Source organism: Pseudomyrmex gracilis, unplaced genomic scaffold (assembly GCF_002006095.1).
Source record: "Pseudomyrmex gracilis isolate BER0280 unplaced genomic scaffold, ASM200609v1 scaffold_386, whole genome shotgun sequence".
Taxonomy (NCBI): Eukaryota; Metazoa; Arthropoda; class Insecta; order Hymenoptera; family Formicidae; genus Pseudomyrmex; species Pseudomyrmex gracilis.
In genome coordinates, this window is record NW_018020970.1 from 58,377 (window position 1) to 82,748 (window position 24,372).

Consider the following 24,372-nt stretch of genomic DNA (forward strand, 5'->3'; position numbering starts at 1 on the left):
AAGCAGCACGATCGCGATCAACGATGCTAAATATGGCACGGCGTCAGTGTCTTCGTTTAATCACGGTTGACGAAACTACCGTTTCATCTTCTCGATCATCTTCATCTTCGCGACTTCTCCTTTTGCGCTGCCCCGTCTTCGTCGGTTCGGTGCATCGCACTCGTCTTTCCTCTTCTCTCCTTCCTTGCCGGTTCTCTCGCGCACGTTGCATCGCGTTCTTCGCGATGTCCTTAATATTCTCTTCTCCCTTGCTTGGCTCTTCTTTTTTTCCATGGGATTCTCCTGATCTCGTTTCACTTCGTTCTGCTCGTTCGGTATCTTCTTTTTCTCTTCGACGCTGCTGCTTCTTCTTCCTCCTGCTCCTGCTCCTCCTCCTCATCCTTCTCCTCCTCCTCCTTCTAGTATCCCCGTCGTCTTCACTGCTTCATTCGGCTCCCGATCGTTCTTTCTCGGACTCCCTGTCTCTCGTTGTGCTTCTTTTCTTTTGTTATCACACACGGGCAGTACGCGCGTACGAAGGCCGCAGCCGCCGCGCGCGCGGGTCTCGACTCAACGTTCCGCGTCGTAATTGAAAGAGAACATGATAGATAAGGGCTCGCTTCTCAAACGAGTAGACGGGTGAAAGGGAATACAAAAAAAGGCGTACTTTAAGCTACGTGCACATCACGGAGATTTTAAACTTCGTATATATAAAGAAATTGTCTAATAGATGAGGTATTTAATTAAAGTTTTGTTTTAAATCTTTTGTGTTTCTCTAATATAAACAACTGAGTAAATAACACTCACTGTGCTTCGAGCAACTTTCTTTTTATAAATTATAAGCAATTGTTTTTAATCTGTGAAGATGATTTTTGTAAAATATAGAATCGCTTTTTTTCTTTGTTCAAAAACTCGTAATACTATAGATTATCACACATAAAATTACTTAAGAGCGTAAGACACAGCCGTAAGGAAACTGACCAATCAGAAATGTACGTCCAAAAGTAGTGGGGATATAAGATACATTCTGATTGATCAATTTCCTTACGACTACGTCTTATGTTCTTACGTAATTTTATGTGTGATGGCCTTATATTTTTTTAACTTTTACATGTGTTTAAGGAATTCTGCAATTGTGTGAGCAGCACCTTAAACCGGATTTAATCATGACGACAAGATACGGAGCAGAATGTTGCATAGTTGTCACATGCTTGCTGCGCTCGAGGATGTTTCTTCTTCTTCTTTTTTTGTTTGTTTTGTTTTTTGTTTTTTTTTTTTTTTGTTTTCGTTAACGCGGATTGATCGATCACCGGGCGATACTTTTGTTTTGTTACAGCGAAACATTTGAGGCGCTCGGAAAGCAGATGCGTGAACTTTGTATCAGACTTCTACTCTCGGCTAGCGCGCGATGGGTCCAACGTGTAGTGTGCGAAAATACTACACATAATCTCGCGCAAATTATCACACCTTCGAATAATTATCGAAATCTATCTCTTTACGTTTTGACAGTGTTCCGTTTTTATTTAACGCTCTAATATTGTGCTCAGACATAAGTAATTGCGACCACAATAATTTATGACAGATAAAAGAGAGAAAAATAATCAAACAAATTTGATCACACACTCGAGTTAGAAAATCCACCAAATCGATTTTACTCAATTCAATCTTTTTTAAACGCATTAAAACTTCAGAGAAATCGAAATATTCTTCGAAAGAGGAACACAATTACCTGAAATTGCAAGATTCTTCCAACGTTTCGCTAATCTCGTTCGCGTTATTCTACCTTACCTATGAATCTATTCCAACCAATTCACATCTCGGAATGTATACATATCTCTTTCCCGAAGAATCCGCAACCATCGTTCAACCATTCCTCACACCCAGCGAAAAGAACATCCCACATAGGTTGCAAAATGTTATGGGACTCGCATGGACCACGATACGAGGACCGTAGTATCAGGGCGGCTGGTTGAGGGGGTGGAAAGTAGATTGGGAGGGTTTAGAAGAGGCGGATGGGCGTTGGAGGTGGTCGGTTACATATAAAGCATAGGTCTCGGAACGAGACCTCGGGGTGCCGTGCCGCGGACCCAAGGGGTCCATGCTGGAAAAACTCAGCTGTTAACTGTTCCAGAGAAAGAGAGAGAGGCCGCAGCCATACTCGGTTTCTATCTGCGCCTCTTTTCTTCCTTCTTCCTACAACGTGTGTGTATAGTTACGTGCGCACGCTTTTGCAAAATAATGGGAACGAGAAGATCTACGAGCGACGATTTAAATTAATGGCGCAAGATATTCTTGACTCGTGTCTTCTTGGAAACGACTGCAATAACGGTTGTGGAAAGATAAAATTTAAGAATTCAATAGACGAATGTTATACTTATTTTTTTTTTTTTTGTTTTTTTTGTTTTTAGTTCTAACGCGTTTTTGATCATATTTGAGTGCTAACGAATATAGCGATGTGTTGGTGAGATTTTCCGTGATTTTTCAGTGTCTCACTGATTCTTCGGTTGTCTCGCCGGCGATAAAATTCCCGAGACTGGGTAAATTCGCTCGCGAATCGAAATTATTATTGGGTCGCTTGGCGAATTCTCGCGCGCTGCGAGAGACAAAAATAAGTAACACGGAGAGATCGAGCGAAGAGGAAGAGAGGCAGGGAGGGAGGGAAGAAGGGAGAGATGAAAGGCCAGGGGACCAACAATCGGAAAACAGCGTTGTTGGTGGTCGGCTGTAGCCGGCTGGCAGCAGCAGGAGCTGGCGACGCGAAAGTGCCGTTCGAGGATTCCTATTTCCCAGGATCCCACGGCTGCCATACGCGTCCGCCCGCAATACTCCGTCTTTCTCTGCACTGCGGTAATCATAATTACACCTGCGGGTGTCTTCTTATCGCCGCTCACCCGTCCGATCCCTCTCGGCCCTGCCATCCTTCGAGGATCCTACGTCCTCCTTCCGCCGTCCGGCACAGCCCGTTGTTCCAACTTCATTCGAAGCAAGAAATCTCGACGGGAAAACACTGATCTCCGTCTTCGGCAATTCCGATCCGAAATCTACGGATAACGATAAATTGTTAAAGTTTCAATCGCGTCTCATTCGATTCTTATTTTGCCGCACTACGTGTCGCATACGTACTATATATTTTATATATATATTATTTATTAAAGAATAAACTTTGTGATTATTGCACAAAAATTGAACACATAATGATATATATATATATATACAGTCGTTTTTTTTTTTATAAAGACTTTATATTATCGCTATGTATTTATTAATGCAAGTGTCGACTAATATTTGACTCATGACGCTACGTATATATTGTTCTTAACTCTCAATCGACACATTAGAATTAGGTGAAGAACACACAAAGAGCTATGTGATTGTGTTCCTGCAAAATTCCAAAGAACGTTAACTCGTAATACGCTTCTTCAACCACCGGTAACATCGCAAACTCGATTAATCGCACACGCACTCTCAACGGACAAGGGTCAGTTCCTCCTCTCCCCCGCACTCCTAGCCGAACTGTCGATGAATCTCGCAAGAGTTAGATACCGAGGGGTCGAGACGAAGCGCGATAGAGAAGAAATCCGTCCGGCATATCGAAAGCGGAGCGGATCGATGTCGAGAAGAGCGTTCTTCTCAGTCGGACCGACAGCGGACGTATATATCCGAGGATCGAAGGGGCGGCGAAGGAGGCGACGGGGGAGGTGTAGGTATAATGCATTGAATTAGACGCAAATGTACCCTTGGCGCCAATTGGCCGGGCTTCCCGCGCTTCGTGCTCCATCTCTCCCACGAGAGGACCTCGTCGCCTCTCCTTCCCGGATATACCGCGGAATGATGCCCGGGCGCGATACTACCGGGAGGAGAGCAACTTCCCTTTCCCCCTCCTCCCCCACGTCATAGCGTTGTTACAAACCTCGAATATTATGCTCTAACATGCTCGTCAACGAAGCCGGACGGTGTCCGTTACATTCTCATCCCGACGTGAAGCAACGTCTTGATATATTTGCCGCGTTAAAAACTGTATTTGAAATACAGCGTTTTGCAAAAATAATTAATTGACAAATCTGTTAAAAAGACTATTTTGTGCGCGTTCATATATATCCGTGTGTGCGGTCGAATTTCATCATCTTCTCGTTCAGGAAGGACGACGATTGCGGCCAGAAAAGAGATCGGACGCGGTCCGCGATGTTTTTTCGACGTTTAACCCACGGGCGCTTATTCACCTGCAGAAACGGAAACCAGATACTCCAATCATCTTGTCACGGTTTATAGAATCGTGTACAAAGGGTGGGCCACAATAAACCGCCCTCGTAAGACACCCGCGTCCGTAATTCGTTTGCGTTTGTGTGGTATAATCTGTGGTCTCTCATGAGATTCCTGGTACTTTCTCTCTCTCTTTTCTCGTGATGTGCTCTGTTCTCTTGTCTTGGAAGAAGACAGTTTTACATGTCAAAATGGAAATCTGTTTTTTTTTTTAATGATAAAACATTGAAAATGTCAAATAATTGAAGCGAGTCTCTCACATTTGTTTAAATTTTAATTGTACATTAACAAATAATTTATTTTTATTTATTTTTTAACTCATTTACAATCAAATGTCTAAATAAAACCTCTGTTGATTTACGTTGATTTAGTTATTCAATTTTCACATTTTAAAACATTTGTGCGAGACGCAATAAATTCATTTTAATTGCAGTAATTAATATATTGAAAACATACAATCCACGTCCTAATTAAGAGATATTCGAAATATTCAATCGACATAATTTAACACTCCGCACATGTGCAACTTGTTAAAGTCATTTTTCGATTTTCTCGAACGTTTGTCTAACATCTCGTGGGAGGATCCGAATACGCGCCCTTAAGAATCTCACCTTCAACGTCGTGAAGGACTCGCCCTTCACAGAGCTCATACCTTGTTTTAAACCCTCTTGCTGGCGAACATATCGAGTTACACGCGCCACCTAATACCGGGCACATAAAGGGGCACAACATGAGCCGCGGACCCCATTGGTTCTCCGCGGACAGGATATCCATTCTATATTATACTAAATCTTTCCCTGTTTTGTGGCGCACAGAGAGCAAGAGAGAGAGAGAGAGAGAGAGAGAGAGAGAGGAAGAGAGAGAGAGCCTCTCGCGTTGTCTCTCTTTCTGCCTTTCCTTCCTTCCTGCTCCTACCTCCATCTCGTTCCTCTGTCAATCCGAACGGCGGTGGTCTCCTCTCGCAGAGGGGAATCATCCGGCGAAAAGGGGTGGCGGGTCTCAAGAAAGGGCGGCGCTGATTTTCGTCCTCGTGCGTGCCTTTGTGAGCGCCCGCTCGTGGGACATCCGATACCGTCCTTCCGAATGGCAGACCTTAACTGCCGCGAAATGGAGCGAAACGGCCCGATTTGGAGATCCACAGGCGTCCCATCGTGTGTGTGTGTGTGTGTGTATGTATGCGTGCACTTCTTTCCCCTAGAAACTTTAGAACATCCGCCGGAATCATCGATTCACCCGCGTATCTTGGGTCGCGCTTAATTACTTCTATTACATCCACCGAGAGAGTTGCGGCTTCGAGCTCTCTTTTTGTGAAAAACGATTATTACATCATCGTTTTTTTGATTATCGGGGCCAAATGAAAACACATATGTACGTTCGAGTTTGCTCTATATAGTTGAAAATTCCGAATTCTGGAATGTTGCAGAATTATTTCGACCTCTTTTCGGCGGATTAATTAATTCGCGAGAATTTATCGCCTCATTAAACGCGCGCATCAATTAAAATAATCCCATTGTACCAATCGTCGCGTTATCACGATTATTATCTCATTACATAAGTGTAAATTACTCATTTATGTACTCGTTCCAACACACAGATATGAATCGCGTTCGTATCGCTAGATTAGTTATAGCCAATCTCGGTTTTGTGTCACCGGACAGGCCTCGATATCGTCTATAATTCAGAACGTATATATTCTTGCTGAGAAAGTCGCGCGAGTAGATACCCGCGGATAATCCATCGGGAGACGATGAAACGCGCCGGCCTCTCGTAGACGAGCGGATGAGGTGTGTGCGGGAGGGTGCAGCGGCGTATTCCGGGTCCCGTGGGGCCCGCGTCGACTAAGATTGGCTTCGGGGCTGTGGCCTCGCGGGATCGAGACTCAATTAAACTTTAAGATGATATGCGCGTTACCCTCCGCCCCTCGCCGTCGCCCGTTGGCGTCGGCTACGTTTCGATCTGCCTCATCGAAATCCCGCGTTCCGTCGACGAGAGGAGGGTACACGCAATTGGCATAACAGATGTTGTCGCGATAGCGACTGCGCGAATAATCGAATTTTTAATTCGGCTCGCTGTTAAAGCGGCAAACAGGTAGTTGAAGATTGTTCGTGTCCGAGATGAGTTTTTTTGTTTTTTTTGTTTTTTTTTTTTTTATAAAGTAAATGTGTGTTTCAATGACCAGACGTGCGTATCATTGACTGGATATTTATTAAAGACGTAATTGTAAGAAAGTATTTCTGTATATATGTGTATAAAAATAAAAACTAAAAAATTAAATATATATCTTAAAAAATATTGTACTTAAAAATGAAAAATTGTTATGATTAATATTTAACAATTGTTTCTTTAATAAATGTCCGACCATTGGTTACTCGGTTACATTAATATTTTTACATAATATCATCTAGAAACGCGTACATTAGTCTTTAAAATATTATATTCAAAATATTATTTCACATAACAATGTTATATTTAATATCGACGCTTTATCAATAAAAATTTCTTTCGAGACGGGAAGATGTTTCACGGTCAAAATTTCGCGGGAAATTATTCACTCATTCATTCGTCGACACGGTGCCGGCTGCCGACGCGGAAAATTAATGACGATTCACCGCGGTTTGCCGAGGCGTAAGTAAAACGTCGGATAGCAACCACTTTTACCGAAGTGTTTTACGCCGATCGGGCTATAAATAAAACGAACGGCGTTACACTCTCTTCTGTTTCACAAAGAATTGTCGAAGAAAGACGCCGGCCGCCGTCGGTTAAAGAGCGAAGCGGAGAGCCGAGGCTTCCCACACTCCACCGAGCGACCTCAGCGCGCGGAACTTTTCTTGTGTCCTTTGTCTTGTCACCTGATTCTCCTCGCTTTGCTCCCACGGAGAACGTGATGTCGGTGCCTTAACACTTCATTCGTCGCAATGCGAGGTGCTCCCAGTGCCAGGCACTGCTCCTACCGCAGATGCAACGCGATCTCATTTTCTCCGAGAGACGATTATTTATCGCGAAACAGAAATAAATCGGCACTCGTCGGTGTTTTGACAATCGTCAAAAAGAGAGAAAACCCGAGACAAACCGCGATCCGTGATTCTTATGGATGTTAACGTGAGACATTTTTATCGAAACGCGAAAAAAAAAAGCGAAGAAACAACAAATTGCACTGAACTGAAAAGAAAAGATCTCTTGTGATTTTACTTTTGTTATTGTATTTGTATATTTGCATGTTTATTTTTTTTCAAATTAGAATTTGTGTTGATACTTTATTTTCTGGTTACGCGAGGGAAATCGATAGCGCAAACGCGTTTCGTGAGCGGAATATATACTACGCGAGTGAGCTAGTCGGGACAACACGCGACTAGCGGAATCTAGTTGATGCCCTAACTACGGCGATCGTGCGTGACTAACACGAAGGAAGTTTGTTTCTTTCTCTGTGTATGAGTGCTGGTCTCGAATAAATGTCCCCGCTGTGTGGCTCGTGACAATGACACGACAGTTAGCGTGGTACCACCGAACAGCGGGAGTCCTCGTAGCTCCTGCGGGGGTCCGGCTCTCACGCGCATCTCCTCCACTTCCTTCGCCCAGTCTCCTTTTATTTTTCTCTTTCTTTTTTTGAAGACCTCTGATAAAGTTCGAGAAATCAACGACCTCCTATCGAGCGACACGGGAAACCTCCTGTCGCCCGGTTGTTGTTCTTAACACCTACGCCGTTCTTCCTTGTCCCTCGCTCGATTAAAATACCTATTTGTTTCTAATTCGACACTGGCGATATCTGATTCTGAACATCTTGTCGTTATAAATATATCTATATAATTTAATATTTGCGTGATTGTCTCGGGTTGGTCAGAAAGTCTTTTTGTATATTTTAATACAAAAATACGAAAAGACCTAATTAACCCGATACGTATTTTTTTCTAGAGTTATGTAGTTTAAGAAATTTAATTGATTTTTTTTATACTGAACAAAATACGGTTGGATCTTCCAATCGGAGTTTTTGAGAAGTTTTCTCAATCTCGTTTAACAAATTTCTCAGACGAAGAGAATGCTTTTTGTTGATAATGTTGAAAGACGAAAAGAGAGAGAAAAGGAACGAGCAAGTGAAAAAGAGAGAGATGTAAAGAGATATAAGAAGGAGAGGATATAAAGCGGAAAGAACAAGAAACGGAGAGAGAGAGAGAGAGAGAGAGGAGAGAGAGATGTGAGGTAGACGCGAATAGCAGGTCCGGGTAGATTAAGATGTCACGCGTATACCCAGGGACAAATACGCGTCGTACTGGAGAATACGTGCTGCGGCAGAAACCGGGGAACCTGAAGAACCTGCTGCGCTCGTGCCACCTTCGGTTCGAGCCCGCGGAGCCGGGCTTCGAGAATCCTCCGCGGGACCCTATCAGGATCTTGCATTCCTGCTCGTTGACTCGCGTGTAGATAAGCCCTTAACCGCAGATAAACCCTTCGTGCGCTATATAGTTTCGATGCATTGTGATGTGAATCTCCGACACAATCGAAGTGAAGTTATGAATTTGTTGTGCCGAGAAACCGTTGATCGATCTTTATTTGACACCACATTTGTCCGATCGATCGCCAAGACTTAGCGAAAAAAAGTCTAACGCAGCCCAAGGTTTTATCTATTAAATTACAACTTTTGTTTATTAGCATGTTATTTATTTTTAAGAAGCTGTTTTCAACATAGATCTAACAAATTTATTTTGTATTTTATCTTAAAATCTTATAAAAGAAAGAGAATTGTATAATTTTGTCAAAAGAGATTTTTACGTATTTCAGAAAGGGCTTCTCTTCAACTTAGAATTTATTTGAAATTCAAAAATTAATTAATTTTGCTAGCATTTATTTATAAATACTCCGAAAACTCCGATAGAATGTCTTTTTCTCTCTTCTATCTTATCTCCTCGATAAAAAATGATCTACAATTCTTCCTAGTTTTGTCTCTCTTTCTCTCGTTCCTCTTGATTCTTGCGTTTGGCTTTTCGTTCTTTCTCCCCATCTCATCGCTTCTTCTCTTCTATCGTTCTCTTCCCGTTGGTTCTTGCTTCCTCGCCGCGTCTCTCCTTTTATTTTTACACGATCTTCCTTTTCGTTCCGCCTACCGCGCCAGTTTCCTCGTCCTCTGTTTTGTAAGCGTATGCACGCGCGCGCGTTTCTCCAAGAGCGAGAGCCTCTTAATCTTGGCACCATTCCCCTGGGGAGATTGTAATCTGAGAGATTCAGGTACGAGGTAAGCGACGCCTCAGGCACCCACGAGGAGGCACCTCACCTACCACTCGCGAATGCCTAACGAGATCCATCTTTATTCCACCTCGAATCCGTTTTCTCCCCGACAGCCGATCGTTGTGCAATTGCCCCATTCGTGCCGGGCTTTAATGAAGTTTATCTGTAAAAGCGAGGGTATAATTTATTTGTGCGTGACGCCTAATTTTTCACACGCGGCGTTCCGAGCCCACCGATATTTTGTCACGCTGCATTTCACGCGCGTCACAGTTTTATTGGAAACATATACGACTTTTTATTTTATTTCACACAGTCAAATTATTTTCGTTGTAACTGTGATCGCGAATATAGTTTTGTAATCATGTATTTGTTATATTGTATTTGTATGTATATATTTTTTATAATATATACAGAAATATAATATATATATTTTTATTATATTTCTCAAAAATTTAAGATTGGACAAATTTGACGAACTACGGTACGTCAAAAAATTTACTTTGATATACTTGTCGAACGAGTGTCAATATTTCGCCTCAATACGAAATTCGCGGAATTCGTTTTTTTTTTTTTTGCATCGATGTACACGAGTAATTCAGATTGTCACAGATTGTCTGCAAAAAGCGTGCAAGCGATATAGATTCGACAACTTTTTTGCACAAGGCGAGGGATATAACGAAACTCGCGTTATTTCGTCGCGCTATATGTATCTCGAAGCAACAAGTAGTATCGTTCTAGCATACCTGCGCCACTTAAGTCGATACTACAGTCGCTTCATTAACTTTCGACCTGGCAACGTCTCTGATGAACTGTCGCGTTCTTGAACAATTTTATTCATCTCTGTGCGGTTATTTATTGCAAAAAAGGGCGGTTAAAAGAAAAATTTCTTTTAACGCGAAAAAAGAGTTTTAGAACCAGCGTGCGTCTTGCGACTTTTCTTTCAAAAGTAGTTTGAACAATGTTAATTTCTAAAGAAAACGTCAGCACTCTTCTTTGATTGAGTGATCGCACAAATTTTTCTGTTATCACAACCCACGCGCAAAAACCCGAGGATGTCGCGGTTTAGTGCGCGATTTAGCGCTTTCCTGAATCGGATGAAAGTCTCCTCGCTACGTAATTCTGCCGAAACTTTCTTTGCAACACTTCAGTTTCGATATCACGACGGATATCGGGTGTGACGCCCAATCAGAAACAGTTACGGACCGCGATACAATAAGTGAAAGAAAAAAAAAAAAAAAACGACTGTTCATTTAATTCCGCGTTCGTCCGCGGTGTGCAATTTTATTTCGATTTCTCTGAATTTGACAGATTTGTGAAAAATTGTTCGGATTCCATTTTTTTCGCAATCATCGAATCCGAATTTACTCTTTAATAATATTTTCATCGATAGCTCGACAAAACGAAATTTCAATTAATGAAGAGAGATATAGAAATCTCTTATGTATCTTAGAAGTTTCGGTCCAGCGATCGCGAAGGCAGTGGCTGCAGGTGCTACTTACTCGTGAAATAGATCGTGCGGCTTTGTCAGCTGTTCTTGTAGTTTCTTTTTTTTTTTTTTTTTNTTTTTTTTTTTTTTTTTTTATTTGATTTTTTTTTCTCTTATATTTCAGTATCGAGGCGAGCATTCTCGAGGAGACAGGTGAGGTCTCAGCCCCCTCGACATACTTTGATGATCCCCAGAGTCGATGCGTAACCGAGGGGCACGCGCCGTAATGGATCCATCCTTCGTAGTTGCCACCAAAACCGGATAATTTTATGCATCGCTGGGTCGCGATCTCATGTCAATCGGTGTTTTGATTGCAAACCAATGCGCTGCGTGTTTTTCAATCAGTTTTTTTTTTTTTTTTTTTTGCTTTATTCGAAGAGCTATTGAATTTACGTCTTGCAATTCAAATCAACTTAAAAAACAACCAATTTATGAGATAATTGATTTTGATAATTGAATTTTTTTAAACAGAGACTCAAACAGTCAGACAAAGAACACGCGTGCATATCGTAAAAATGTTCAATTAGTGAGTTAATCAAGATGTGAAATCGAAACTACTCGTCCGTATAATATCGTAGGTGGTTACGGTTTGTTTTTAAGCGAGGACCTCGGACACGTCCGCAGAGGAGGCTGAAAGTAAACGGTCGAGTGGGTCTTAATGACGCTCGATGGTTGCATTGAATCCCAGCAGATGGGTCCTGCGGCGGTCGGGCTTTGATATTGGGGCCCCCAACAACGCATTAAGACCTCACCTGCCCGGCCTCTCTTCGTAGTCGACAATATATCGTGCGTCGTTCCGTTCGTTTGATGAACAAAATCCTAAGATCTCTGGATGTGCTAAAGAAGCAAAAGATCCAAATAGGAAGAGTTGTCAAAAAAAAAAGAAAAAATCAAGTAAATAAAAACTTTGAAAAAAACCATTGAAATCAAAGAAACTAATGGTGGTGTGCGAAAAATATAATACTTCATTGACAAACGCTGTTAAAACGCACTACCACCTGCAACGTTAAAACTCCTATTGGCCGTGTTTCCTTCGTCATGGTTTCTCAAAAAAGTCGGAGTCTATTCTGTTCTATATTTCCCGTAAAACGTGTAAAAAACTCAGCGGTGGGTACATTCACAGTTATGGTCCGTCGATCGACTTTCTTCAGACTATCCTACTCATTTCCTACTCATTCACATACTCACGAGAGAAAAGCAATTTATTTTTCATTTAAGTCTTATTTTTAAAAAATCATTTTTTAATCTTTAGGAAAATCTTATTCGCCACGCCGCAAGGGTGGGCTTTCAATTGAAACGCCAGGTCATTCTAGAGAAAAGAATGGGAACGGGTTTTTAAAAGATCTGTGACGATTTTTAATAGCCTTTGACATTTCACCGAACGTTTTTAAGAATTTGTCTTACCATTTTCGTGGTTTTAGAACACTGGCGGTTTTAGAACAATCCTCGGACGTCGTCGAAGTTTTAAAACTGTCATCACTATTGAGATATTGATTTCGACGCGAACAAGTGATTTTCACGTGTAGTTAGTTGTCACAATTCACAACACAGTTCGCAACAGTTTTATCTGAGATGACATGTTATTTAGGTTGTTGTATTATATTGTCGGCATACAATTGCACAGTAACCCTGGACCTCAACTCTGGACCCCAACATATTACCGCGTAACTGTCCGGCACTAATTAACACTCCGGAAGGCAAGAGCTTCCCTTTGCCTTTCGCCACTAATCCAGAATCGTAAACTCCGGTTCGCTAATGCCCCGGTGACTTAAGACTTTAACGTCTCGCCTATTCTCCACCGTCCGAGACAAACAAACGGTCGAGGGTGCATCTAAGAGGGTAGTCGTTTCCGGTCAGGCTCGCTTCCTCTCACCGGTCGTGTAACTCACCTCAGGTCGGAAACACCTTGACGAAAACGGCTCGTTTCGGGTTTAGATTTACCGTTTCTTGGCGCCGCAGCAACCAAGAGAGTTCAAGATTCAAAGCAAACGGGGAGTTGAATCTTCAAAGGATTACGACTTCCCGATTGGATTATGAGAGAAATTACAAATTGCAACGTGTAAAATCGCGCGAGTGACAATCTTAAGAGAGAGATAAATTGAGTTTTCTAATCGTGACACAATTCTTTTGTAACATCTTTTGTAATATGAAGCTCATAAAAATCGAATTTTTTCGATGGCGGCGTGAGAGAAAAGATAGAGACGCCTCAACGACGCGCTCGTCGTTTTAAATAAATAACGTCAGTTTTTCACGTTCCGGAGATCCGTTCGAGAAAGTCATGAGAACGACGGAAACGACGCGCTACTTCCGCGTCTCGCAGGTCTCCTTCTTCGAGATGCGCGCGTGAGAAAGTCTCAATCTAATAAATTCATGAAGAAACGTCGTCCGCGTTCTCACAGAACCTTCGAGAATATCGAGACGCCGATTCCTACGGTTTCCGTGTGATCTGCCGACCGCAAATAGCGAAACGGTAACGGCGGCAATACGGAGCGCCGGAGCAACGTGGCTCGCGCGTCCGGAGACGAGATGCGTCTTACGCGGATTGTCGTACACGTAGTTCTCCGTGAATTGAAAACAGTATCAAGTGAAAATGGTTGATTTCGCGCGAGCGAGATGGCGAGACATTACTGGGCGCCTCTCATCAGACCGCTCGACCACAAACGCAATTCTGAAGTGAAATTGCGATAGGTACGTTATATTGCGTCACATTTTAACGCGCTCTGGAGCGCGCGGAAGATCGTATATCCCCGTGAAGAGAAATTTGCAATAAAATCAATTTTTTATACTTTAATTTCGAAACAGTTTCGCGCGCATTTTTGCAAATGCGATATACACAAATCGACACACTTTTTGCATTTTCGTTGCGCATGAACAATTTACGATCGGATGTGATTTCTTTGAAGCGGAAGAACTCGCGGAGCACGCATATTCTGCGAATCGGTAGCAACAAAGAAGAAGAAAATACCGATATCAGCTGATTCATTGACGAGCCAACGTTCTGTGAACATCGCCTCCTAATATACGCGCGGATCGCGCGCGGGGGCTATGAATGAAATCGCGCGTGGCGCATCCTTCGGTGGTGGGAGCTCTTCGACGAAGAGCGGAGCGCGTTTGTGGTGAGAACGTGAGCGCGTGTGTGGGTGGCGAGCACGCGATTCAGGCCAGCGTGCTCCGCGCGCTGTGGCGTGCGCGTGTGAGAAACGCGCGGAGACGCGGCAGGGAAAACGCGTGCACTACGAGAGAGAGAGTCACGGCGTAGGCGGAGTCGCGAAATATCGTCTTCGCTCGCACATGCGCCTTATTAAGGTGCCTCCCACAACAACAAGCCGTGAGAGTAGTGTCGAAAGTCCGTCGTACTTTTATACGTCGCGATGCGTATCGTCTCGTGTGTTGTTCACGTGACCACAAAAAAATCGTCGCGCGATCTCCTCGTGCGCGTTGTTGTCGATTCGTTGTAATCGATTTTAACGATCTTTATTAATCTCGCGGACATTTACTGACGGTTCACAGATGTTCAACTTCCTCTTCCGCGTGTCGCGAATATTTGAGCGTTTTGATATTAACGGGACTTGAAGAAGACGTTGTCGAGAATATAAAATCGCGAGAGCATCGATAATAATGGAGACTGAGGACGTCACGATAGTCAATTTAAGATAAGTCATTTACGCTCGAACGTGCGTGCCTAAGATGATCTCTAAAGCACAGAGCGTCTTTTGCCGTGCTTTTTTTGTCGTTTCGGTTTACGGTTCCCGCTTAGACGGGAACAGGTCGCACGGTTTTCGTCTCGGAATCGAGAGACGGAGTGAACTCGTTTGCATGATTCGGTCCACTTCGGCGATAGATCGATCACACGCCGCTGCGATACCGCAAACTATAATAAAAGCTCGATTGTTGATGAAGAATTCATCTCGAGAATTCTCGCAAAACACGAACGCTGGATTGTAAATATAAATAATAGAATACAAATAAAAAAAGCACACGTTTTTATTTTATTTTATTTTAATTAACAGAAGAAACGCGATCTTTTTATATCGCGTTGCTCGCGATAATTTCAACGCACGTTAATTTCTCCCGACCTTGTTTAACTTTGGGAACGTATGATTTATAATCGTGAAAAATAAACACGTCACTTTGACGTATCGATCGGAGCGCCGGAGGTGGCGGAACGCACTCGCAGCACGGGAAGAAAAGAAAAAAGAACGTCGTGGACCACCTAATGCCGCGATTGCAATGAGATAAATAATCGCGATGGGTGGGCGCTGGCGCCTTCCTGGGCACGGTTTATACGGGTTACGGGTTTATACGGGTGCGCGCACCTTATGAGTCCCCATAGGGAGCCCGCGTGCTCAGCCCCATAAGGTGGTACAGAGCTCCAGCCGCGTGTGAGAATCCATTCCGCGCGATTTCACAGGACTCGCGGGGGGTTGACTTCCTCCCTTTCGAAGGTCGCTTTTCTTTTCGCGCTTCGTCTTGCTTTCTCGCGTTCCGAAATCTGTTTTAGCACCCTGTCGCGTGAAATCGGGGACCACCGGTTGCAACGAATCAAGGATCTATCGGATCTATTTAAAAATTAGCTCGTACAAACCGTGTATTTATTTGTCAGTAAATTTTGTTAAGAGTAAAATGAAAAAGTAAATAATGAAAAATAATAGCGCGCGATTATACATTTCTTAGAATAATAATTGTAACATAACTTTGTATAATTGTGTATGTTCGATTTATTGGCCACATCTCTGTCTGTAACAATATATATGATTCTATATTCTAGATTTGATAATTACTTTAATAAGCTCGTGAGATGATGCACCGAAAAAATTGTATTCTTGTTTTGAGGATATCCCACTTACTTTAAGTATATTTTATACTAAAATAGGCGCCAAGAAGAGTTCCTTATTTTAAGAGGAAAATCCTCTAAATAGTAATATTGATAAGAATACATACTGATTAGAATATAAAAAGCCTCTATAGAAAAACATATATATCTCACTATCGAAAAAGACTATATTCTTAAATNAAGAATATATTCTTAAATAAAGAATATATTCTTAAATAAAGAATATATTCTTAATTTCAGAAGAATATCATCTAAAATCTTTAAGAAGATTTTTTAAGTATAAAATCTTCTACTTACGAGAATATAATTTTTTCGGTGTGATGAAACAAGGAATTTAAGCAGATGCCAAGTCAAAACCCAAGATGTCTGTGTGTGGTTTTTATTGAATACACAAAAGAACGTCTGTGTAATTTATTTTTTGTATTTAATAAAAGACACACACGTGGACATCTTATGTTTTTGCACGCAATAAATTCTTTATTTAATAATTATTTATATATTGAGTTAAGTGACAAAAGAATCTTCACACTTCTTTTCTGACAACATTCATTCTATTCACACTTACACAATTCTACACAGCACTGCATATTTGTGTAAAAGCATATTCGCAAGATGGCCACTATCGTTGGATTTCTTTTATATTCGATTTGTTGTTCTATATGGCCGCGCGTGTATGTTTTCTTGACATTCATATCTTCCGAATTTAATCCTCGTTACGTCTGAATGATCGTCGCCGAACGGACTATCAATTCTCAACCTCTCAGTTCGCAATCCTGTACAGTTTAATAAATATTCGTAACCTCTTGATATTTGAATGAGAACTATTTAATTTCGTATAACAATCGATTTTTCATGGAGAAGAAAGAACGGAGGATTAATCTTTCAACGCAAATCAGCCGATAACGGAACTCTTTCGTGGTTGAATACTCTGTTGAAAGTTTCCTAAGCGCGGCTTTTTTTGTTAGCATTCGCTGCGGATATAATAAGTAGCCTTCGAAATTGCCGTGAATTCGACAAGCGGAGAGTTCAATCGTTCGCGCGGATCGCGATGCTGGGTGCGACGAGAAGTAGACGGAACACACAGTGACACAAAAAACAGCGATTGCACGCAATTTAGAGACTCCAACGAGACGGTGATCGCAACAAAGATGTCATTTAATAATTATTAATTAACTCAATAAATTATTAAAAGAAAAAGAAATGTAACTTGTATTAAAACAATCGATATAAGGTCAGAAAATAAAACGTGTCACGAAATAATTCTGTAACTTGTAGCGCGTTACATTTTTCTTATCTTTGCTCCTTATTTTTAGATAGATATATTTTTTAACGCAAGAAAAATTGCTCTGACATAAAATAATTAAGTAATTTGTATGCGTTTAAAATTCTCACATAAAGAAAATTTCTTAACAAATAATATCGAGAAACGATATACGTATCTCTCGAAATTTCGGTAGAAATTAAATCACCGTAAGTGTTTTTTTTGTCTCGTCAAAGTTTTTTGCCTTCTAAACTTTTCTCGCAAAGAACGCCGCGCCTCATGGATTATATAACGAGGAAGAGCCCACGGCCTCGAGATTGTGATCGCGAGCGAAACACGTCGATTCTCGCGCGCGCGCTTCGGAAAAGCGAGATATCCGCTCGTATCCTTTTCCGCGGTTCGCGCGTGTGTGAAGGTGGAGAATTAGGTGGAGGAGCCGGTTACGAGAAAGGTTAAATAGGTGCTCGGGTGGCGGTCCTCGGAAGGTGGGTGTACTCGTTAGTGTGTGATCCCGCCTACCGTCCAATGCGGTGGCTGGTTTCCCAGGGGACTCCCTGGCCTCTCTACCGCGGCTGCTTTTCGCGGTCCCCTCTCCCATCCTCCTTCTTCCTGGCGTTTCTCGTTTCTCTCCTCGGCACTCACTACGAAGGAGAACTTCAATCGCGTATGTATGTTCCCTATGTATGTGTGTATCGCTTTGCATCGCGCGCGATAATAGTCACGGGTGGGACCCCCTTGACGCGCGCTCGCCTCGAGATCGCCCGAGATGCCGGGTCGACTGACGAGCCCCGCAGTTCTCGGAGCATCGCGATCGACGGTGGATCGATCGTCGACCCATGCGATCCAGACCTACCTGTACTCACGTACTCTGTGCGATAGGGATCCGGGGACCAGCGCGCGAGTTCGCCGACAGTTCCGTACAGTTGTTGAGGTATACCGACGACGAAGTGCCAATGACTTCTGGGTGACGATTGTGGAACAATCGAAAAGTGATCACGACAGACAACTGCGATGCGAAGGTGATACTTTGGGAGTTTATTCGAGAGACGATCACGTCGGTTGAATTTGAACATTGTGATACCGATAACGATTCAAGAGACGGCAAATGATAAAAGATTGTTTTTGAAGGATTACATCGAGATAACATTGTAAGCGATTGACAAGTGCCTTAAATATCGAAAACTGGACTGGAAACCGTTAATTAACATTGGAATTTATTTAAACCGATATTGAGACGATCCTATCGTCGGTGCGATACAAACGTTCCGATCGATATTCGACGCCCGTTGTGATCAGGTAGTCTTAACGTGTCAGCTGACTTATCGATTTCTACGAAGCTCTTTTTCTCAGCTGATCCTATTTCTACAATACTCGCAGCAAGCTCTCGGCAAGTTGGCTTGTTATTATCGCGGTGATGACAATTTTTGCTATTATTATTATTATTATTATTATTATTATTCATACCAAACCCACGTGGACGTGCTTGGTGACGAATTGAAAAACGATCGAAAATAAAAACTTGTTCGCCAGAGTGAGCGCAACGGCGAGAACTTCTTGAGTGTTTGAAAAACTTCAAAATGCTTTTTAAAGGCAACAGCTCGCGGCTGGAGTTGTTGATAGGAAAAATTCAAGCGCACAAGGAACCGTCACAGGAAGAGCAACGATTTCACAAGTCTAAAGGTTTGACTCGTAACTTTCTCTTTNTTTTTTTTTTTTTTTTTTTTATATATATCTTGTATTTTGTTTTTCGTCCCCTGATTTGTCTCGAGTTTTGCAGCAATGTTTTTCCACAAAGTTTGCTTCTTGCTCGCTCTTTTCGTCACTTGAAAACATTGCAGATTTACAAAAAAAAAAAAAAAAACAATTGTTTACCTGACAAGTTTGTAATTTTTGAAACGAAAGGTTTACGAATTTCGATGCTACATATTATACCCATTAATGTCTTGATAAACTCGGCTCGCGAGAAACTTTGAATTACTCGATTGTGCGAGTGTGAATATCAAAGACGACGTTGTGTGTGTGTGAGGAAAGACACAAATATAGCTCTTGATACCTGGCTGTTTACATTCTTCGCATTTACTTGTATTTGCGCTGGCATACATCGTGTACGTGTTTCGATAGAAGGAATTTCACATCCACACGAGCGATTATTGAAACATCTCTACTAGTTCGTCTCATTCAGATTTACTACTAGTGAGAAATCTGATAAAAGATAATTTATATTGCGCGCATATATGATTGCGCGTATATAAATCGCGTTTAATACATCGTTAGACAAGAAATTGTTATTTGATTATTTATTGCCGCGTCTTGGTGTTTTTGCGTTTTTTTTGTCTTCGGTGAGGATTTGCTGACTAATCGCCACTTACGTGGCGATCATTACGCGTGCAAAAGACTCCGGCTATTTAGAAGCGCAACGTGAACAAAATGTTAATTTATTATTTAAAGAGTGCATATATATATTCTACACCGTAATATATACGTATATAATAAACTTTTAAGTTTATTCTACATTCATTAAAAAAAAAAAGACAGACGCGTGTATTATTTTTATTTATAATCGTTTGCAAATAAACGCGTCGTAAAACTTACACTATGTTATTCGATTGCTTGCTAAAAATAAGAAGAACTTTTGGAAATATCGGTCGAAATCCTGGAAGAACTCGCCTGCGGTCGCGTGTAAATTAAGTCCGGCGAGTCAACGTGAAATATTATTACCCGCGCGAGTTCACCTATGACAAATGTTCATCGTCGCGCAATAAATATCCGATCTCCACGTCACACGTATATACGCGCGCACGCGAGCACGCACACATTACACCTTTAAGTGAGACGCGATTGATGACGTACGCCAAGAACAAGTTGATACAAAATGGCTTTCTGACGAGCACGCCATTAAACTCTGTCGCCGGTAACGGCGGCGATCATTTTACTTCGTAATTGCGAGTGGACAGCGTGAATATGCATTGCCGAGACGCCGCCTGGTGTCGCGAGCACCAATGTCAATGTTCACGATCGTCTGAAATCTGCACGTGCCTCTGAATCAGTGGCGTTTTAAAGATTCTTCGTCAATAAAATAATTGTCAAATCATCCAACTTGCGCAATTAAAAAAAAAAAAATGCACGTGCTAAGTCTGTAATGAGAATGAATTGCAAAGAAATTTTAAATAGAAAAATTGACGTAAAGTGTGTAGAAATTGCTCAAAGAATTCATCAGACGGAAGTTTGGCGGAGCTAAGTCTGCGACATGCAAAATTTGCAAATATTTCTCAAAATTGAGAAAAATTAAAAACAACGTTAAAAAACAACAACAGAAGAGATATTGGAAAAATTTTTTCCTCGTTTTATGAAAAGGTAATTTTCAAGCTGCACTGAGTGCCGCTACTACGCCACTGGCGCGAAAATCCGCGCGAGGCGCGCGGCCCAACATAAGTCACAATTAACGAAGGCGTTAAGTCGGACCCCTATTAATAAGCGTCGCCGAGGCGCTCCTATAAATAGTCTCGGGAGCACGAGGCGACAACAGCATCGTCAACGAGACGCAACGCGATGCTACACAGGTCGGCGCGCATCGGCAGGTCGTGTCGCTAAATGCGCCTATTTTCGCCCCGATGACACATTGGACACGATCGCGAGCTAAATAAAAAGCTTTCTCAAACCCCATCGGGACTTTCAAAAAATCTGTTCTTCAGCTGCTTCCGCAACCCCCCTCCGATATTTTGATTTTCTGGACGTTGAGACGTAAGTCAATCGCGCGAAATGTGAAATTATTTTCTGTATCCGAAAGATATTTTATTTTCCATCATTCTTGCAAAAATCATCTTTTTTTTAAAGTATACCGATTAGTGTTCTCCATTCTAGCTTAATTTAAATTTAATATCAAAATGTTTAAATAAATGTTTTTTAGTTATACGACTCATACGTCCGTTAGCTTACTTTGCCAAAAAGTCTAAAGCCACCTGGATGCACGCGCCTCTCTTTTTCTTCCTTCTTTCTCCCCCTCTAGCTCGATTTATATTTGTTGGCCGCGCAGTGATCGGTCACGTTCCTTCTCAGCCAGACAGCCTTTCTTCACCACAGCTTTCTCAGCACCCCTCAAGAGTCGTCGGAACGCGTGAATCAGTCACGGTGCCAATTGGGCGAATGCCCCAATAGAAACATGTTGTGCAACGTGAAGAAAGAAGTTCCTTGAAGTACTTCGGGATTGCAAATATCGTTTGCACGAATCACCTCGTCTTCTCTCTCTGCGAACTGTTTTCTTCACTCCAGCGCGCATATTTTTGGAAACTCATGATATGATATGATTATTTTATTTATAATAATTAGCGTTAATTAGAACACAAATGAGTAAAGAAAGATATAAATTCTTATCCTTGAAGATAAAGATTTAAATTATTATATAAGTTTTTGTGTTGCGAAAATCGCGAAAATTATTTATGCAAGTTAAGAGAAAATTGTTAACGATCGCGATATTACGCAAAAGTGGCGCCCGGATTACGTCTTTCTGGGAGAGGAAGAGAGACGAAAACCTCGCGCGAGGATGACGCGTGGGCGGAGGATGCGAGTCATTTACGCGGCATCCGAGAGACGGATACTCCGAGATCGTCTCTACTTTGTCTTCTGGGTGGCGTGTGCGGTCTCCGTCGCGCGCACGCGGCTGGGATTCCGCAAAATCTCTTAAATCGACTCGTGGGTGTCGATCCACATCGTCGTCGGGGCCGGCGACAAATGAGGAAACGGCCAACTAGCCGAGTCATTTCCACCATTTACGGAGAAGAACGGCCGAGTCTCTTCGCCTCTATCTCCGAGTAGACGACGGCAGCACGGTGGGAGCTCTAAGTTCTCATTCCCGGCAATTATAAATTATTCGTGATTAGCCGGCGTGACTTCGCCGGAAGTTGGCCGGCGGCGCGACACGCTCTCCTTTTCGAACGAGCGGTCGGAATAAGTCGGATTTTCTGTGACGGAGACGCGGGTGGCTCCTACTTAACCCCTCGACCTCGAAGTTTATTTGCGCTGAGGTCACTATTTCCGAATCGTTTCACGCGCTTTTTCGAAGGTATTACACGCTACAATGTGTAATTTCCGCTCGAGCCTTGAAGAATTTATTTTATATGTTTCTCGTGCTCGCGTTGTATGTTTAAATTTTAAAGAGATCGGGAGAAGGCAATAACGCGAGTTACATCTGATGTTCGGGTAAAATTCTTCTTTAATCCGAGAAATTAAAAAAGGATACACAAACGTTTCCGAGATCCACTATGGGATCTTCTTCAGTGTTTCTATAAAAAAAAAAAAATTACAATTACGCGACGATAATGAAGAATATGGATACAGAAAAGATATATATATACGTTACAAACATACTCAGTTTGAGGAAAAATGAAAAAGGGGGAAGTGGCAACTAAGTAATCGTCATTATTACGCAAGATGACGCAAAACGTCCTCTCGCTTCGAACACAAAACCGACAGACTAGAGAATTCATCTCGCGCAATTCGAAGACACACTTGAGAAGAAGTTATGTTATGTTTTACGTGTTTTTGTCAATGACACTCCTCGTTTTCTATCTTCCAATATCAGTCTCTCTCTCATTAATTTTGATGACATTATTTTTTTTTGACAAAATCAACATTTCGGAATGTGTATTGATTCGAACGTGAGATAAAAATTATTCGAAAAATTGTTTACTTCCTGTTGGAGCGAATAAGATCAGAACGAGATGTCAAGGCAACCCGGACTTAACGAAGACGACGGTAATGCGCGCGCGAGGTGTGTTTCGCGCTTGTTGGACACAGTTCTGGCGATCTAGAGTCGCGCGGGATTGCTCGGGGTTAATGGTACGAGTTTTACCGTCTCCACTCGTTACGCGGACGATATATAAGGGAACGTAACGAGCTAGGTGAGGCCGGCCGGATTCGTAATATCGTTACGTTTACACATGACGTGAGTTCGTAAGGTCGACACTCGCTCAAGCGACCCTGAGAACTCATTCGGTGAACCTCGATGAGATTTAATCGTCGATAATGAAACACAGAAAAAATTCCTAGGAATATTTATGCTATTGTTTTCTTTTTTCAGAGGCCTTAGGAACCGGAAGTTCCTCGTGGCATAGCGAGGATGGTGGACCGAACTCGCGCCGCGGTGGCGAGACACCGTCTTCCTGCGCGACACCGACGTCAGCGAGTTTCCCGTCGGAACCTGAAGTCGATGCTGACGGCAGTGTCAATCCCGAGACCAACAACCCCGCCGCCCCCTATCCCTGTCAGTTCTGCGACAGAACGTTTCCGCGACTCAGCTATTTGAAGAAGCACGAACAGGTACATATACGCTTTTATCAGATTTCTCAATTGTCTGGATATTTTCAGTTAATTGTTGTCGAATAATTTATCTATATTTTCTATATTTAATAATAAAGAATCTATATATTTAATAATATATCTTAATTTTCTAAGTTGCAGATATGTATATTTATAAATTCATACTCTTGCATATAAAATGTTTATTTGGATAAAACCTTTTATGTTCAGAAAATGTGAACGTATAGATAAAAAAACTTTATCCATCTTTAATTATCTATTTATACCAGAACTTTATTTTAAAAAGAAACAATGTTTCATGCATACACTCTTTTCTGATTTAATTCGTGACGTTATTCACTTTTTTTTCAATTTTTGTCTTATACATAAGATATATATTTGGTAGAAATTTTATAGGAATAAAAAAAAAACAGGGAGAAATGAGAGTAGAAAAGACGTATTGCCGTGTTATATCATGACTCCGTGGTACATATTCCCATTTACTCGTGATAGCACAATGCGCGAGGATCAAAAGTCAAGAGCGCAAAGAAAGAAATGCGAAAACCGAGAAGGATTCGTTCGTCGCGGTGACATTAGTATGCGCGCCGTGAGTCGCGCGCGAAATTATCTCCTCTTTTCACGCGGTGTGAGAAAAGGTCCGGAGGTGTGATTCCGCAGGTTGACGGAGTCCCGTACAGGTTAATGCGTTTCATCGCGAAAGAAAGAGAGAGAGAGAGTGTGTGTGTGTGTGTGTGTCCTGCGTGCGCGGCGCGGACACACGAGTGAGTCCTGACGCGCGGAGGACGCGCGTGGCGAGTTCTTGTCTCTTCGGATTTCTTTTGTTTTGCATGGCGGTGGCATTAGCCCGTTCTTCCGCGTCCGAGGCCGGCGATGCCGGACCGACCGACCGGGGTCATCGTCGGGTCAAAATCTGTAGCGTTGTGCCTATAACAGGTTGTACCGGTTATCAGGTTATTCGTCCAGGTGGCGACCGTTCTCTCTCTCTCTCCCCCTCGCTTTCTCGTCTCGCGAAAGACCGCC

General features: G+C 42.3%; 1 protein-coding gene across 3 annotated transcripts in view; it reads left to right on the top strand.

Moving 5' to 3' along the window:
- LOC109860436 (zinc finger protein 423 homolog) overlaps positions 1–24,372 on the top strand; it is a 75,887-nt gene that overhangs the window by 39,465 nt on the left and 12,050 nt on the right. For 2 of the 3 annotated variants that reach the window (XM_020439514.1, XM_020439517.1), the window contains exon 5: positions 23,114–23,352. In XM_020439514.1, the coding sequence (XP_020295103.1) occupies positions 23,114–23,352 (239 nt within the window). Of the gene's footprint in view, positions 1–17,848; positions 18,718–23,113; positions 23,353–24,372 lie in introns of those variants that run through there. The other variant, XM_020439516.1, reaches the window with a different exon arrangement.